We start from the raw sequence: 15,703 nt of genomic DNA, 5'->3' as shown, positions 1-15,703 counted from the left end.
TTATTGTATTTTGTGAATCTAGAACAATCGTACGCATTATTGTGGGGGAGGTACTAAAATAGAAATAGCAGAAAATTAAGTAAATATTTTTAAGGATAAATTTAACAAACGAAAGGAAAAAAAATCACAAAAAATAGAAGTTAAGACATTCTTTAATAAAATTTCTTTCTGTTAGAAGACGTGATATAAATACTTAAAAAATTCATATAATAATAATAAAATTTTAGAACGAAAAGAATATCCGTTTTTGTTTCTTTTTTCCTCTAATATGCTTTTATCCTCATTTTTATTTCAAAATGTTTACATATCAACTGTATACATTCTATTTATATAAATATGTACATAAATTGTATAATATTATTATTAAATACCGCAACATCCGACTGCAAGATATAACGCACTTTGGTTACTCATCATATGAATAGCGATTTTTTATTTTCAAGTTCATTTCGATACTTTTAACCTTCATAATATCTCTTGTATATCATTTTGTATTCACCAAATACCTATAAATTATTCTTCTTAATAGTGTATCTTTTTAAATTGCACTCATATTAGAATAATATAAAACTTAAATTCTTTTCCACAGATTAAAGAGAAATGTGATTTCATATTTGGTTTGATATATTGTGTAAATTAATTAATATACTATTAAAACCATACCATCATACGACTCCATGGACCTCTTGCATTTCAAGAATATTATTTTTACCTTACAAAAATAGATTTAAAGTCGCAGACATAATATGGATTGAATAATTAAAATCTTAAAGCGTAGAATGTGTTCATTATTATATTAAATTAAAGCGTTAGAAAGCTAAAAGTCTTAGACCTCCTTCTGCATGTTATTAAAGCATTATAACCGTAATTAAAGTTGAAAATTAATTTATTTTAAATTTTAATTAATGATCATTAGCAAAACTTAATTCTCTTTTATTTAAATAATTTCCATTAAAGATTTTCAACGTCATTGTTCAAATTTATTGCATTTCCAAAAGAATATGAGAATTTTCCCATTGTCATTGTATCTCTACTCCAAATTTAATAGTTTTTCAATGTCTTGTTATTCAATGTGATAATATTATGCAAAATTTTTATGTTTTTTATTTCTTTATGGAATAGATCGACAGTATTAATATATTCCATATGGAATTTGGGATCAAGCATAAAATTCTAGAATTATTTACGACTTATTAACTTAATTTTTTTTCTAAAACATTTAATCATATCAATATAATGAATCATTCATTATAATTTCAGCAACACAATACCAAACATTAAATTTGACATTAGAAAATATGAATAAAATACTCCGTAACGAATTCAATAATTATTATTACATTTCAATTACAAATTATCCACTTAATTAAATCTTAATCAATCATAATTTCTTTTAAATTATATTTTGTATTCAAAAGTTCTTTTCTTCAATATTTAATTCAAAAAATGCATAGTATAATGTTATTGATTCTAATCAATTTTAAAATTTCAAATAAATGATCACTTGAATGATTATTTTGTATGAGAATAATAATTAATAAAAAAATATTTTATTTCAAATAACCCAGCTTCACTATTTTAATTATTATTTTACTAATACATTCATAAAATCATAACGTAAATTATATAAGTACAAAATTATTGAATTTGTACATTATTCAATATTGTACAATGTTAAGGGCTGCTGCAGTACAAGACAAAATTAACATTTAAAATGGGTATTTAATGAAGTGAATAACTAAGAAACACAATAACTATTTTCTTTTTTTTTCAATAATTTCAATTAAAAATACTATACATAATAAAAAAAAATCTGATGTGGTCAGCACATAACCGACCGCATTGTGTATTGTCTAGTTAAATGAAAGTGTTACAGAATATTATAAAAATGTCTGTTAAATACTTCTTTCCAATTTTTAGGACATTAGTAAGCTTATAGTTAACATACTTAGAAAAATGTAAATTTGGCTCTTAGTAGAGTTTCGCTTTGTGTTACCCGAATTCCCTGAAATGCTCGCCAGTTAGTTTCGATAACAACCAGAACTCAAATATCAAATTTCAAGAAATTCCATCAATTTGTTCTGTGGATATGGTGAAAAATGTAAAATCGGCCCGCAAATCAGTTCTCGAGCCCTGATCTTTCCAAAAAAGTTATATGTTCATTGCTTTAATATGAGGAATTCATATATTAAATTTGAATGAAATCGGTTGATTATTTCTCTTTATGTACACAAAAATGTATATTTGGCCCGTAGTAAACGCCCAGTTGCTGATGCCTGATCTTTCTAAAAAATTTACATGTTCATTGTTTTAATACGGGGAATTCATATATTAAATTTCAATGCAATCGGTTGATTATTTCTCTTTATATACACAAAAATGTATATTTGGCCCGTAGTAAACGCCCAGTTGCTGATGCCTGATTTCTTCCAAAAGTTAGGAATTTTTGCGTATGATCGAGCAAAGCTTATATATGAAATTTCAAGTAAATCGGTTGAAAACTTTCTTCAAAATGGCGAAAAATAAAAAATCGGCCCGCAAATCCGTTTTCGAGCCCTGATCTTTCCAAAAAATTTAAATGTTCATTGTTTTAATACGAGGAGTTCATATATTAAATTTCAATGAAATCGGTTGATTATTTCTCTTTATATACACAAAAATGTATATTTGGCCCGTAGTAAACGTCTAGTTGCCGATGCCTGATTTCTTCCAAAACATACGAATTTTTGCGGACGGTCGAGCTGAGCTTATATATAAAATTTCAAGTAGATCGGTTGAATATTTTCTTCAAAATGTTCAAAAATGTAAAACAGGCCCGCTAAAAAGTGCAGTTCCCGAGGCCTGATATATACCAAAAGTTGATCGATCCGTGCCATGGTGGAAACAAACTTACATATAAAATTTCATGAAAATCGGTTCAGCCGAACTTGAGATACACGCGTGCACACACAGACCGACAGACCGACAGACCGACAGACCGACAGACCGACAGACCGACAGGTTGCTAAAAATAGTTTATTTACACTTCCCTACTATGGAGAAGTACGTTCCCACCGAAAACTCGATATGCAAAATTTGTTGCCATCACATAACCTACCTATTGTTTACACAATACGGTCGGTAATAATAGCTAGAGCTATTACATTTCTGAAAAAAAAAAATATAAATTTGAAAAAAAAAATATTTCTTTACAATTTCTAGTTTATTAGAGTAGAAAATTTTTCCAAATTTTCATAATTTTTATTTTTCTTTTATTATTACTGTAATTTTTCTGTTTAGGTACTTTGAAAAATTCATTTCATAAAAAAATAAAATGGTAATAAAAATTTTGCTGTTGATGGCAATAATAAAATAATATTAACAACACTAGCACAATAATAATAATTAGTAGATATTATAAAAGAGCGAAGAGATATAATACTAATAGCAAGAGAAGAGAGATAGAGAGAGAGAGAGCGAAGGAGAGAAACAACAAAGAGTAAAATGAGTTGAAGAAAATCGTTTAAGTCTTCAATTTTCTTTTTTTTTTGTCGATAGTCAATATTGTCAAAATATTAAACTAATTGTCATGCAAAAAATTTTATACACTTTTTCTCATGCTTCATTTATCACAATTGGAAATAAAAAATCTGATGTGGTCAGCACATAACCGACCGCATTGTGTATTGTCTAGTTAAATGAAAGTGTTACAGAATATTATAAAAATGTCTGTTAAATACTTCTTTCCAATTTTTAGGACATTAGTAAGCTTATAGTTAACATACTTAGAAAAATTTAAATTTGGCTCTTAGTAGAGTTTCGCTTTGTGCTACCCGAATTCCCTGAAATGCTCGCCAGTTAGTTTCGGTAACAACCAGAACTCAAATATCAAATTTCAAGAAATTCCATCAATTTGTTCTGTGGATATGGTGAAAAATGTAAAATCGGCCCGCAAATCAGTTCTCGAGCCCTGATCTTTCCAAAAAAGTTATATGTTCATTGCTTTAATATGAGGAATTCATATATTAAATTTCAATGAAATCGGTTGATTATTTCTCTTTATATACACAAAAGTGTATGTTTGGCCCGTAGTAAACGTTTAGTTGCCGATGCCTGATCTTTCCAAAAAATTTACATGTTCATTGTTTTAATACGGGGAATTCATATATTAAATTTCAATGAAATCGGTTGATTATTTCTCTTTATATACACAAAAATGTATATTTGGCCCGTAGTAAACGCCCAGTTGCTGATGCCTGATTTCTTCCAAAAGTTAGGAATTTTTGCGTATGATTGAGCAAAGCTTACATATGAAATTTCAAGTAAATCGGCTGAATACTTTCTTCAAAATGGTGAAAAATGTAAAATCGGCCCGCAAATCCGTTTTCGAGCCCTGATCTTTCCAAAAAATTTATATGTTCATTGTTTTAATACGCGGAATTCATATATTAAATTTCAATGAAATCGGTTGATTATTTCTCTTTATATACACAAAAATGTATATTTGGCCCGTAGTAAACGTCTAGTTGCCGATGCCTGATTTCTTCCAAAACATAGGAATTTTCGCGGACGGTCAAGCTGAGCTTATATATAAAATTTCAAGTAAATCGGTTGAATATTTTCTTCAAAATGTTCAAAAATGTAAAACAGGCCCGCTAAAAAGTGCAGTTCCCGAGGCCTGATATATACCAAAAGTTGATCGATCCGTGCCATGGTGGAAACAAACTTACATATAAAATTTCATCAAAATCGGTTCAGCCGAACTTGAGATACACGCGTGCACACACAGACCGACAGACCGACAGACCGACAGACCGACAGGTTGCTAAAAATAGTTTATTTACACTTCCCTACTATGGAGAAGTACGTTCCCACCGAAAACTCGATATGCAAAATTTGTTGCCATCACATAACCTACCTATTGTTTACACAATACGGTCGGTAAAAATTTGAGAGATCTGGTGAATTAAAATTTTAATTACGGTAATCAAACATCAGCTATAAACAAACGACGGAAATCTAAGAAATTTATTTTGAACAAACTCTAATCTTCTTTATGATAGGAGGAATTTCCTTCTAAACTCTACCATTGCGTTTCTAAGAGTGATGTATCCAAAAAAAAAAACAGTATTTGAGTAGCAGAAGATTTAAAAAATTTTTACAAATCTATTATTAAATAGAGCTACGTAAAACCAAAATATAGTTACGTCAATTTGAATAGCTAATGATAGAGACAACACAACTGTATTGCGAGCCTCAACTCTTCTTTATTTTATATTTCTTTTTAGCATTGAAAACTTTAAATGTGAATTTAATTGGTTCAAAAATTTTATTTTTATTGAGAGCGCTTTTGGTTAGCAATATAGCTCCATAAAAATTTGAGTCTAATTAAACTAACTTATTAGAAGAAGAAGTGGTTTTTCCTATTTTTTAATAAAATCTGCATTTTTCAAGTATATTTTGATTGAATAGATTTTGGGTAACAAAAACATACTGTAATCGTCACCAGTTTATTATTTTATTTTTGTTTAATTTTTTTACCGACCGCATTGCATACAATAAGGGCGGTTTTATGATGGCACCAAATTTGGGATGTCGAGTTTTCGGTGAAAACGCACTTCTTCATAGTAGAGAGGCGCGGATAAACTATTTTTGGGGATGTCGCTTTGTCAGTAAGTCGATCTGTGTGAGTGCAAGCGTGTATTTCAAGTTCGGCTGAACTGATTTAAATAAAATTGAATATATTTATTTTGACTATGGCACGGATTGGATTTTTGCGCACCAATTTTACATTTTTCTAGTCGGTTATTTGCTGACCACATCAGATTTTTTTTTTCAATTGATAGCAACATCATTTCAATACTTAATACCCATACATAAATCATTTCTTTCTTTTTGACCTAAAATTTTATAACATTTCGAATGAGTATAGCTATATATATACATGCATTCACATTATTGAAATTTAAATTGTAAATTAATAACAAACACTTGCCTTACTTTTTTTCCAGTATTTTAATCGCTTTTTCCATTTTGCATATTGCAGAATATTCGGTACCTTTAACTATATAATAAATTTTTCAAAAAGTCATATTGATTTTGGTTAAACATATTGGAAATGAGTAATAGATTTATAGACGACTGTTACTAAGACGATCTTTATGCCCAAGGCCGGGAGAAACTTTCACAGCTGCCCAGAGAACGTCAGGCCGACTCAAGTCTATTGTCTTCAGCACAACAGACGTATTCCAACGGCAAGTCGATTGAGACAGACCTGTATTCTCTTGTACGCTCCATAGAAAAATCCTGAATAGCAGGAATTACACCATGGCCGCCTTTCTGGCCATCGTTATTGAAGGCCCATCGAGGGAGCTAGATTTCTGTTTCTTATTTTAGATTCAAAGCTAAACGGGAAGTCCAATATTGCAGAAGGAGTGAGGAGGTCAACCACAGCACTTTACTCGTGTGTCATCGGCAAAAGGCGCGGTCTGGCACTACGGTTTACTAAACCATTGTATCTACAAAGGGACGATCTTGGAATGCCCCTGAGTACGTTCATGCTGCGGCTACGTAACGTCGAATCAGTGATCTCATATCTTTCCGCCGGAGAGACATTAGATCTGTGGTAGGAGTCATAACGGGTCATTGTATTATTAGCGAACACACCAGAAGGATGGGCTGGCCGGCGAACGATCTCTGCATGAGATGCCGTGACGAGGAAGAGGGGAAGACGGTAGCCCTTCTCCTTTGCTTATGTTCGGCATTAGCAGGAACGCGGCGGAGTTTCTGAAGAGCTCGGGCGGGTTCTCATGTGGGGGAGGGATTTTGTTGATCCGGCAGTCTCACAACGGACCTTACAGGCCTATCCGGTAGACGCGTCGCCCTAACCTAACCTAGGCGTCAAAATATTATTCTTGTGTTGTAATTTAATACAAATTTGCATACTGCAAAATATTCACAATATAAAATTTCTCTATTTCCATAACTTGTCTAAGAAAACTCATTAAAACTAAGTCACTACTCTTTTACTCATATATACACTATATGCTCTCAGTACACGTACATATATACATAAATTATAACATAATATATTTCTATTTCTTTTCTTCCCTCAAAATAACGATAATAAATTAATCAAAAATTATTTAATTACAAATCAAAATCAAATGAACCATAAAATTAAGTTCATTTTAAATCAATTTCTCTTTCACTCTTTCTATAAAAATATTGTATATGTAACAACTAGACTATAGTCTATGTATGTTTAATTGTATACGCTTGTACTCATGGCATTTAAATTTCATAGTATGCATTTTGTATTACATGAGCAATAATAAAAATTATTATAAAAGCAAAAATTTTATTCCAATTGAAAAATTTTATTTGTATGTTTTCAATGAAAATTTTATTTTCAAGTGAAATTATTTATTGTATGTATGTATATGCTCTCAGTAATTTAACCATAAATTTTAGAAAACAAAAAAAAAAAAATTTCAATAATTATATAAACATTATTTTTGTTTACGATTAAGAATTTGAAGCTTATTTTTTTTTCTTTTTTGTTATTTGGTCTATGTTATTGAGAAGTTTTTGAATTTAGAGATAAGGAACAAATATTCAAAAATACTTTAGGCCAAATTATACCTAATTTAAGAGTAGATACTGTAGAATATCAAAGTTCTCCCCGTGTTAGAAGAAAGTTACTGTTGAGTATCATCTCTTCATTTTATATAATATATATTAATTATTTTGAGTGAGAAGAATTTTTTGTACATAGCATATCCCGTTTTTTTTTTTCTAACCATTTCAGTCGTCCATTTTATATAATTTAACTATATAGTTTTTATCTTTGTAAAAATCAAGTAGAATGCCATTTGATATGTACAAGAGAATGAGAAAAATCAATTGAAGAAAAATGCGATGACGTGAGTTCTTTCAAAAGTTAGGTGGTTTCTCATTTTGTTGGACGAAGCAAAAGCTTATTCAAAGTTAAGTTGTTGCGGACGGATAAAATGCAAAGTTAATTAATCCACGTCATATATAAAATTCCATCAAAATTAGTTAAGCCGAACTTGAGGTACACGCATGCACACTCAGACCGATAGGCTAAAATTAGTTTATTTATGCTTCCCTATTACGGATAAGTAGTAGGGAATCGTATTTCCACTAAAACACGATATACGAAATTTGGTGTGATCACATAACCTCCCATATTGTATGTCATGAGGTTTGGTGTGATCACATAGCTTCCCTTATTATACCGTATTGAAAAAGCTAAATCAGGTTGCTAATAATAAACTGTTTGTTTCAAAATTAAAGATTTGATTTGGTTGTCCTCGATATATAAGTGGTTAATATTATCTATTTTATTATAGAGTAAACTAAGTGTAAGTTCAATATTAAAAGATATTAGTGACTTCATAGTACTTCAGCGCTAGTAACTTGGCCGTCATGATGCAGCAATATTATTGCCATTAAAACTTCAAGTATTTTTAGATTAAATAATATTTTCGAAATTTTCAATTTAGGATTAAATTACTATGGATGCGAAGAATTTCCTTATAGTTGGAAAATCATCTGCTCTTGTATTGAACTACAAAAAAAATACTCAACCGATAAGAAAAAAAGAATTTATTTCTTAATTTTTTGTTTGTGTGTTTTTGAGTTTTCAATTATAATCGGACCATTTGGAAATTTCTTTGGAAAAAAAAATCTTCAAAAATACAAAAAAAAAAATTTTTTTTGTTTATATTTTAAAATTACGTCTATGCATTTTCTTATTTCTTTTTTCAATATTTTCAATGTTCAATAATTGTTACGATTACGAAGAGAAAATAAAAAATTAAAAATTGTTTTAAGTTTAAAATGAAGATTTTCAGGAAATTTGAAATTTTGTTTTAGACATTGAAAAAAATTCCAAAAATTTTAAATTTTAATTCTTTTTGTAATTGGTTGAGAGCAACATTGCTACTGGTTGAGAGTCGTCAAAATGTAATATTAATAACCATTTTCTAATGGTTGTGAAGTTTTACTGTCTGTGCACTTCATTTCATTATTTCTTTCTACTATAAGAATAAGACTTAAATAACCAAGGCTAATGCTTCTTGTCTTCAACAGATTTTTTTTTTTGGAAAGCGTAGTGAATAATTTCGGAAAGAATAATGAATAATTATGAAATAGGGCTTTTACAATTTCGGTATAAGGCAGCACCATATTATGTAAGTACATACATTGGAATTTAGTTAATACCAAGCCATTTTAGACCTAGAATATTTAGGAGTAATGCATGATGTCGACTTATTTTTATCAAATACGGGAAATTCGAAAACTTATATTTACTTTTTACAAACGATATTTAATATTTTTTCCGAATTTTCATTTGACACATTTATGACTTCCACTCCATTTTTTCTCTGTGAATTCTCCCGCTAAATAAAAACAAAAAGAAATTTTTTGTTTTTACACACTTTTTCTCATATTGGGAAATTTTAACAAATTGTGAACACAAATAAGAAATGTAACGGCAACATTGAAAAGAAAAAAACAAAAATTAAAAATTATTTTGGAAAATTCATTTGTATAAATGAAGTTGATTGATTGTAATTGAATTCAGTTTCCAATCAACTTTTGATTCGTTTAACACAATTTTACTTCTGTTAACAACGAACGATTAGATCAGTTTTGTAAGTAATTTCTCAAATAAAAAAAAAAATTAATACGTAAATTTTCATTTGAAAAATATTTATTTTAGCATAAGAACAAAATAGAAATAGAAACGCCTTTTAATGTTTATAAATCCAAAATGGCTACTATTGACATTTATGACATTTTCTGCCATATTGTCAAATGCAATTATAGATGGACGACAATCACCAAGCTCTTCTATCACAAAAAAGAAACAAAATGGTGATAATGTTCCAAAAGATATGGAAGTAGCAGCAACACACAAACATCATGGTAAAAAAGAAGAACATGAAAGTGGACATAAGAAAGATCATGATGAACATCATCATAAAAAAGAAGGTAAAAAAGGTGATAAAGGTAAAAAAGGTGATCATCATCATCATGAAGGTAAAAAAGGTCATCATCATAAAAAACATGAAAAAGGTGAACATGATCATCATCATGGCCATAAAAAGAAACATCATGATGAAGGTGGCCATCATAAAAAACATAAAAAAGGTGGTGAACATAAAAAGGGCCATGAATTCGAGGAACATGGACATTATAAAAAAGGTCATCATACAAAAGGACATCATGAAGTTTATAAATTGGATGAAGATAAAAAAGAGAAAAAACATTATGATGAAGATCATGATGAAGGTTATCATGAAGATGAAGGTGGTCATCATGAAGAGAAAAAACATAAAAAAGGTGGACATCATAAGAAAGGACATGATAAACATGGTCATCATCATGATCATCATAAAAAGAAAGGTGAAGATAAAAAAGGACATCATCATCATGAGCACAAAGGACATAAAGGTGAAAAAGAACATAAAGATCATTGGGGACATCATCATGAGCATGGTAAAAAAGGTGGTGATAAACATAATAAGAAATGGCATCATAAAAAAGGACATAAAAAAGGTAAACATTAATAAGAATACGAATAATAATAGTAATAAGTATATTATGAATAATAATTTGAATTTTAATAATAATTATTATAAAAATAAAGAAGAAATAGAATCAAGTAAACAGGAAGAACAACAATATTATAAGGATAATGAACAAAAAATATTATTAAAATTTATTGTAGATCTTAATAATTTCATCTTAATTGTAATAACAGCAATATTATATCAAATGAAAAATAATAATTATTATAATAAATATTTTAGTAATAGTAGTATAGTGATAGTTAATTATTGTTATAACATTCTAAAAATTAAAAAAAATTTCCTGGTTTTGTTATTATACACAACCTAGAATAGTTTGAGAAAAATTATGATATAAAAATATTTCCAAGTTTTTCTTATACAATTTTTGCAATTATAATCAACTTTGATAATATTAAAATACATGTAATTTAAGGAAGGATATTAATTTTTTTTTTGTTGAAAAAAGGACATATTTTTTTTATATTTTACATATATATGTATACAATATCATCCTTATGTTCTCATAAATTTTTTTTGATTTTTGTTTGTTTTTTTAATTTTTGTTTTTGTCTAATGAATGAAATGATAAGGATAATATTATCAAGGACTTCATTTTTATTATCATGTATAAATTATTATAAATAGCATTTATTTTCTCACTATATTATTATATGTGTATATGTATGTGTAAATTTTGAAATATGAATGTGATGTTGTCCTGTTTTCAATCAAATGAACAGAAAGATGAAGAAAAAAAGAATATTCGAAGATGAAGGGAACTTATTATTATTATTTTTTTTTTTTTCGTATTTTATTATTATTTTCGTTTTTATTGTTAATTTTCTTTTTTTGTTCTTTTGTGAAAAATGATTTAATAAAAATGTGTGATAAATGAATTGTAATCAAGTGCATCATTTTTATTATTACTTTTGTTGTTTATAAGTAATTTTTTTTTCTTTTTTATTTTTTTTTTTTGTAATTTATAAGAAAAAAATATTGTTGCTATTGTTATAATGTTTCCTATATACACGTTGTTCCATCATGAAGCTCACATATAAAATCATATTGTAAATGATTAACACTTAAGGTGCATTTCCTCTCAATGTCCGGACGATTTGACAATATTACCAATCAAAATGTTTCATTGTACTCGCACATATCCAGGGGTGAAATGGCTTGACAGTTACAGACGATAAAATGATTGTGAATAGACTTTCTTAAACGCTCAAAAGAAAAATAGAAAATTTTAAATCAGTGTCATACAAGTTTATGAAAAGAGTTTGTCGGCAACTGAAGATACGAATTATTTGTTGTGGAAAGCATGGAAGAGTATCGAGACGCCGAACAAGCGTTTCTCCCCACTGAAAAAAAGCAGATGGATCATGGGTAACAAGCAATAGGAATAAAGCTGAACTATTTGTTGTCCATTTGCAAGAAATTTTTTAATCAAATGAACTGAATTCTAGTGTTTATTTAATAGAAGATTTTGATATGAATGAAAGCATTACGGCTTTATTTAATGAAAAAGAAATTTGCCAAGCGATAAAGCCGTTTAAACTGAATAGAACCCCAGGTTTCGATCTCATTACTACTGAGGTATACAGAAAATCGCAGCGAAAGGCTATGAGATTTTTGAAAAATTTGATAAATGCGGCAGTTAACATGAGGTATGTTCCTAGTGCTTGAAAAGTAGCTGAAGTTATTATGATAGGATAACCGGGAAAAGCCCTTGAATTGGGGCAAAGTCATATAGACTGATTTATCTGCTGCCAATGATATCAAAACTTTTTGAAAAATTGTTGTTAACAAGGTTGTTGCTGGTCAAAAAAAAAAATTAACTTTTGTCTGAAAACTGAGGTTAAAAAACATACTCTGTTAGGTTATGTAACAAATATTTATTCCAAATATCCTCTCATACACCTTTTGTCCTAGGTGTATAAGAGGAAATTTAAAATTTTTTTTGTATGTGTAGTTGTAAGTACATTATAGTGTGAAAATTATTTTGTTTGCATTCTCGAACAGAACTTTTATTCCTATTGAGTTTTAAAAATTAAACAATTAGTTAAATTCGAATGCAAACGTGTTCATTTAACTTTAATCATCTGTCCTTTCCGTTTCAAAATAAATGTATAAAAATAGTTAGAAACTGATTTATGGGCCGATTGTAAAAAAAAATTTTAATACAGAATTTGGACCGCCTGCCTGATGTTTGCTCTATGGCTAAAAAACATTTTAACAAAACTTTTGGGCAGCAGTAGTTCGTTTTACCTGTTTTTTTTTTTTGCTTCCCTTACCCACTTTGGAGCACTGGGCTTCTGGTTGACTTTAGAGCCTTTCATCAGTTTCATAAATCATTGAGTTAACCAAATGGGTGACTATCTTTTAAATAAACAGGAATTTTGAAGAAAACAGAAACTGAAACCCTCAGTTTATTGTATTCTACAACAATAAATTCTTGCTATTATTCTATTTTATGAAATAAAAAATTAAAAACGAAGTCATTGGACTTAGAAGAGAGGAAAATAGATTGATTTAATCGACAATTTTGAAAGATTCCAATGTTTTATTTTATTGTTTGCATTTTCTTTGTAATTTTTGTTTTTGCTATGATTTTCAATTTAATAGGATATGATGATATCGACGATAGAAATAATTATTATAATAATAGTACCATGGTAATGGTAAAATTAAGTACTTTTTTTTTACGATTATAGGGACTTGGCACTATTTTTTCCTGGAATGTGTTTTATATTGTTGGTATTAAAAAAAATGTAAAAATTCATAAGTGACACAATATAAAGAAATTGAATTTTTATATGAATACTAGGCTATTTTAGGTATGTAGACTAATATGAAGGTAGATTTTATGAATATTTGAATGAAATAACTGGAATTCACTCTTATTCAATTCAGCAAGGGTTTTGATCCAATTATTCAGTATTAATATGAAAACTATTTAAAAAAAAAAGGCTCATTTCCAGATAAAATCTACTTTGGAATTTTATAAAAAATGAAATTTATTAAGATATTTATAATTTTCCTATTATTGCTTTTAGTAAACATTTTCTATTACAGTTTTTCATTTTCTATAAATAATATTTTCTTTCCTTTTCAAAAATATTATATTTTGATGTAGTACAGTAAAATGAAAAAGGAATTGCTATTCAATGAAAATTGAAAATTATTCTAAAAGTCATTTGAAATTATAAAATTATTGATGAATTGAAAAAAAAAATAAACTTGTTGATTTATGATTCATTTTCTGACATAAATTGACATCAAAAGCTACCCATTTTTATATTATATAGAAATATTTTCTATGTATACTTGATTTTTTAAAAAAAAACTATTTTAAATTGAAAAAGAAAATTAATAGCTTAACTATAATATTAAAGAGTATTGGGTATCGAAAGAAAATTAATTGTTTTCTCTTAATTTTATACCAATTTATTATTATTTTCAAAAACTTTTCATTTTAAATTAATTTAAAAATCCAGAACAATATAATAAGCATCATATGAAATTTATTTCAATTTAATAGAAGAATGCATTCATTCAATTGCAGGAAATTAATCTTTCTGTGTATTGTTCATGCCATACAAAATGAAAATCTTTAATTCTTACAAAATTAGGATCATATTTCAATTAAGTACATAACAATAGTATGATAAAGCCAAATATCCAGAAATCTACGAATAGGTATTGTAGAATAATTTCATAGTGAAAAATGACTTAAAAGTGTTAATTAAATTCGTTCATAATATTTTAGAATTAAAAGAATTTTCCATTTTTCTTTGATTTTTTTCACGACAAAATTTTTATTGTGTATTAATATTTGAAGTAATAAATAAGAAAAAAAAAACCAAAAAGACGAAAACAATAATAAATTTATGAGAAAATAATTTTATTATTGAAATTATTTTACTTTTTTGAATTTTCCATATTGATTTTCCCATTATCAATGCTTTTGAGATCACACATACATATTATTATGTACATGACGTCATCAATATTTAAAGAAAATTATTTTTATTATTCTAAGATGCGTGTTAATTTTTGTTGGAACAAAAAATTTTTTGCAGGGAAATCATAAAAGATTTGGTATTAGTATAAATAAAAAATGTACTTCTCTTTTGTTAGAACGAGATTCATTCCTTTATTAAAAAAAATTATAATTCTGTTTGCCTCTCACATATTGGTTATAAATGCGCGTGATAAGATCCATTTTCACCTACGGGTTTCATCTGGTAGCCAACAATGAATAGAGAGAAGAAACTCAGAATATCGGGTATAATACAAAGACATATTATACCTGTTAATTATTTTCATTTATACGAAATGAATCACATCTTTTCTGAGTAGCGGAGCCTGAAATTATGTGTTAAGTTGTCTCATTATAATGGTATGTTTCAGGTTGATGTATTGTGGTTGAACTATATAGTGATTTCGCTACTGAGAGAATTTACAAATATTACAAATAAAGAAAAAAAAGAGGAAGAGAAGAGCTGTTTACGAACAATATTCAGGCGTATGACATTTTTACTATACGGTCAGAATTTCGATGAAGCACTGCCTCATCCTCCGAGATTTCAAAGATGTTGGAGTTGAAGAGGAGTATGAGTTCCCCAATCTAATACTGAAGAGGATCAAATTTTTAGCGAATTTCATTTTGAAACTTTGAAAGACCTTGCCAGTATATCTGTAAGGGATCTACTAGAACAAGATTATTGTATTATTCCGATGTTTTCTTAGTTGTTATTGTACTATTTTGCAAATTTTTAAGTCTGTAATCTATTACAGCAATAATTTTATATCAATTTTTAATTTCCTTGTTCAAAAAATTCTTTAACAGTCATTACAAATACATTTAATAAGAGTAATTGTTTAATTTTCTCTGTGATGAAATTATTTTTTTACAAAAAAAAAATGCATTTTTTTGAAAACCTTGTTGTATAACAGTTTTTTCCCTTTTTTTCGTTTTTACCCTCTAAATAGAAATAGAAAAAATAAACATTATGTAAATATTTTGATTGTTGATTTAATGTAAAAATTCGCTTCAATACCTAACTATTCTTCCCCCCCCCTCCCCCTCAACAAATGCAACGAATTAATTTGTTTGT

General features: G+C 28.0%; 1 protein-coding gene across 2 annotated transcripts; it reads left to right on the top strand.

Annotated features, from left to right (window-relative positions):
• The first annotated feature begins 9,570 nt into the window (after positions 1 to 9,570).
• On the top strand, positions 9,571 to 10,767 carry LOC129608502 (histidine-rich glycoprotein-like). 2 transcript variants are annotated; one of them, XM_055520033.1, is made up of 2 exons: positions 9,571 to 9,662; positions 9,731 to 10,767. In XM_055520033.1, exon 2 carries the CDS (start codon positions 9,765 to 9,767, stop codon positions 10,578 to 10,580), a length of 816 nt encoding a protein of 271 aa, XP_055376008.1. In that variant the 5' UTR covers positions 9,571 to 9,662; positions 9,731 to 9,764; the 3' UTR covers positions 10,581 to 10,767. The 2 variants fall into 2 exon arrangements, with proteins under 2 accessions (XP_055376008.1, XP_055376009.1); XM_055520034.1 differs by having other exon boundaries at positions 9,612 to 9,666.
• The last annotated feature ends 4,936 nt before the right edge of the window (positions 10,768 to 15,703 follow it).

This window comes from Condylostylus longicornis, unplaced genomic scaffold, assembly GCF_029603195.1.
Source record: "Condylostylus longicornis isolate FDR11 unplaced genomic scaffold, ASM2960319v2 ptg000031l, whole genome shotgun sequence".
NCBI lineage: Eukaryota > Metazoa > Arthropoda > Insecta > Diptera > Dolichopodidae > Condylostylus > Condylostylus longicornis.
The sequence above is the reverse complement of the archived record's forward strand: the minus strand, read 5'-3'. Positions and strand labels throughout refer to the sequence as shown.

Bases quoted from the DNA above. Each gene is read 5' to 3' on its own strand.
- LOC129608502 (XM_055520033.1), top strand. From the start codon at position 9,765: ATGTTTATAAATCCAAAATGGCTACTATTGACATTTATGACATTTTCT.